The 2,709-nt window shown below is 35.9% G+C and overlaps 1 protein-coding gene across 1 annotated transcript; it reads right to left on the bottom strand.

Moving 5' to 3' along the window:
* Nucleotides 1-782: 782 nt before the first annotated feature.
* On the bottom strand, nt 783-2,194 carry LOC116015904 (zinc finger BED domain-containing protein DAYSLEEPER-like). The gene is made up of 3 exons (XM_031256068.1): nt 2,177-2,194; nt 1,499-1,675; nt 783-1,400 (listed from the first exon to the last, which is right to left on the bottom strand). The coding sequence occupies exons 1-3, from the start codon at nt 2,192-2,194 to the stop codon at nt 783-785; spliced, it is 813 nt and encodes a 270-aa protein (XP_031111928.1).
* Between the last annotated feature and the right edge of the window lie 515 nt (nt 2,195-2,709).

Consider the following 2,709-nt stretch of genomic DNA (forward strand, 5'->3'; position numbering starts at 1 on the left):
CTGCTCATTAAAGCTTGAAAATCATTAAAAGACAATAAAGTGATAAACAATACACTGAATTGAGTAGAAAACTACACAGAACTTAAGATAAAAAAAAAAAGCTCAGAGTACTTTTTGTAATTTCATGTTAGAGTTGGGGGCAAATTGCTTCTTGAGTTCAATCAGAGCAACATACCAACCCAAACTCCCAAAGTCCTTTTAATTCAGACTAATGGTGGAAACATCATCATAGCCAAAAACAATTACATTAGACAATTGATTATTTGAGAATATCATAATATGAGATGAAGGAAAGTGATATACCAGAACCAGAAGTCCAGATTCCAGAAAGGCACAATTCCTTACAACTTACCAGATGAGAGACTCAGGGGCTTAACTTCCTAAGGGCAGCAACATTTATAAAAAAAAGTTACCAAGCCACTTAGCAGTTGTAACCAGTATGCTTGCCTCAAAGACCTCACAATGTCACATAGTTACATGCATAATGTATAGCAGTATAACATCTATATAAACTGAAAGTAGGGTGTTAATAAATGTATAAATGACTAAATGTATTACATGGATTGTTGGAAGTGTTCCAACATTACTTTGTGAAGAACCAGCAACTCCAGTGGATAATTCTGCACAAAAAAGAAACAAAACAGTTTAGAAAGTATAACAATTAACAATTAACAAATAACAATTAACTATTTAACTAGAAAGTTAGAAAATTTACCCTTTTCCAATCTTTCAACCTCATCCAAATTTTCCTCAACAGAGATTGGGTGATTAGGTGCCATCAACTAATCTTGTGCACAGATAAGGGCTTCCACAATTTTAGGAGTTAAGGAACTCCTAAAGGCATCTAATACCCTACCACTAGTACTGAATGCACTCTCAAAGGCAACAGTTGATATTGTAACAGTTAGCACATCCCTTGCCATTTTAGATAGAATTGGAAATCTATCACTGTTAAGCTTCCACCACCTAAGCACATCAAACTCTCCATTCTCTCCATCTTCCACTATGTTTTCACTTAGATAAATCTGCAGTTCAGTCTGCTTACTACTTCCACCACTCTCCATTATCTGTTTTTTCAGCTGGCTTTTCAATCTAGACTGAGGTCTTCCAACTGAACTTACTGAGGTCTGAGAATGGACATTAACTGGTTCAGAGGTGACAGTACTAGAGGGGACAGTATAGGTGGCTGCATAATCATTAAAAAGCTCAACCATAGAAGATTGAACCTTATCAAAGCACGATTTTCCTTTTTCTTCGCCATATAGTTGGGCAAATTGGGCAGACATATACTCAATCTTATCCCTAGGGTCCAAGATATTTGCATAAAATATCAAGAAGTTCATTTTCTCTGGATCTCCCCAATATTTCTGAAATTTTTGTTTCATTTGGGATCCCATTGCCTTTAAAAAAAGCAGACAGAACACAGAAGAAAAAACACACAATCAGTCAAATAAATCAACAAACATACAAAAATACAGAATGCACAAAACCTTTAAACAAAAATACAGTTTTCCTTTTCAGAGCTTGTATCAGATGTAATCATGTCATCCAGCATGCAACCCAAGTCAGAAATCTTAGAAAAGAAACTATTTGAAGTGACATAGAGAGAACAAGATATTCTCACAACCATCTCATAGAATCCTTTCAGAAGGAGGACTAAGCTTTGCACAGAAAGCTAGTTTAAAAAATTTGGAACAGAATCAGATAAAGCAGCAGACAGTGAGGGATCATTCTCCTCATAAGCTTCAAAGACCCTTTGGTATTGAACAGGCAGTGTTGAGCATGATATATGTTGTTAATAAAATTACTAAGTAAAAAAAAAAAAAAACTGTTTTGAAACTCCCTGAAGTTGTACCAAGCTCTTGTAACAATTCTGTTAGTTCAGCAGATAGTTCAAACACAGGTTCTCTGTTAGTGTTCTAGGTTTATAATAGTTTAGTTCAGTAAACAGATCAGAAGACTTGGAAGACTTTGAAGACAACTCACTGAACAAGACACTGTACAAAGGCAAGAAAGAGGATCAGGGTTAGTAACGGAAGCTCCAACAACTTACCAGAACCAGAACAAGATATATATGAGACTAATCCCTTGTGATTGGTTTAGAGAGATTTTACACTGAAGATCTAAATGTGAAGTTTCCATATATGTGATTACAAGAAATCTTGACAAAGCTTACCTTTGATTCAAGATACATCTTCTACGTGAAGTATAGGGCAAGTCTTCACTCTGAATGCCATTCGTGCTATCATTGAGGGGGAGCCTCAATCCAAGAAGATCGGGAGATCAAGTTCTTGTCAACTCTTCAAGGTTGAACTCTAGAATGGTGCCAGTGATGATTTTCTAGAGTTGCCGCGTGAATCTCAAACTGTAAATTGGTGGTACATTTCACAGTATTGATCAATGAAGAGTTGGGCAATCAGAGTGATGCCCCCCAGACGTAGGAATTCAGATTCCGAACTGGGTTACCAATTTCTGGTGTTCTTACTGCTTTAATATCTGTATTTCATAATTGCATTTTTTACACTCATTGTTCTTATCTCTGCACTAGATCAGCAAGCAGTTAAAGGGTAAACTAATAAATCTAACAAATAGGTTTAATCATTGGGAGACTCTTTCATTATCTTAGATCATGAGTACGGTAATCTAAGATTTCATATGTGATGTTCCATCTTGTTGGAACATCAAGTTGTAATGCACATTTGGCTTCCA

The sequence above is a fragment of the Ipomoea triloba genome, chromosome 4, assembly GCF_003576645.1.
Source record: "Ipomoea triloba cultivar NCNSP0323 chromosome 4, ASM357664v1".
NCBI classification, from domain to species: Eukaryota; Viridiplantae; Streptophyta; class Magnoliopsida; order Solanales; family Convolvulaceae; genus Ipomoea; species Ipomoea triloba.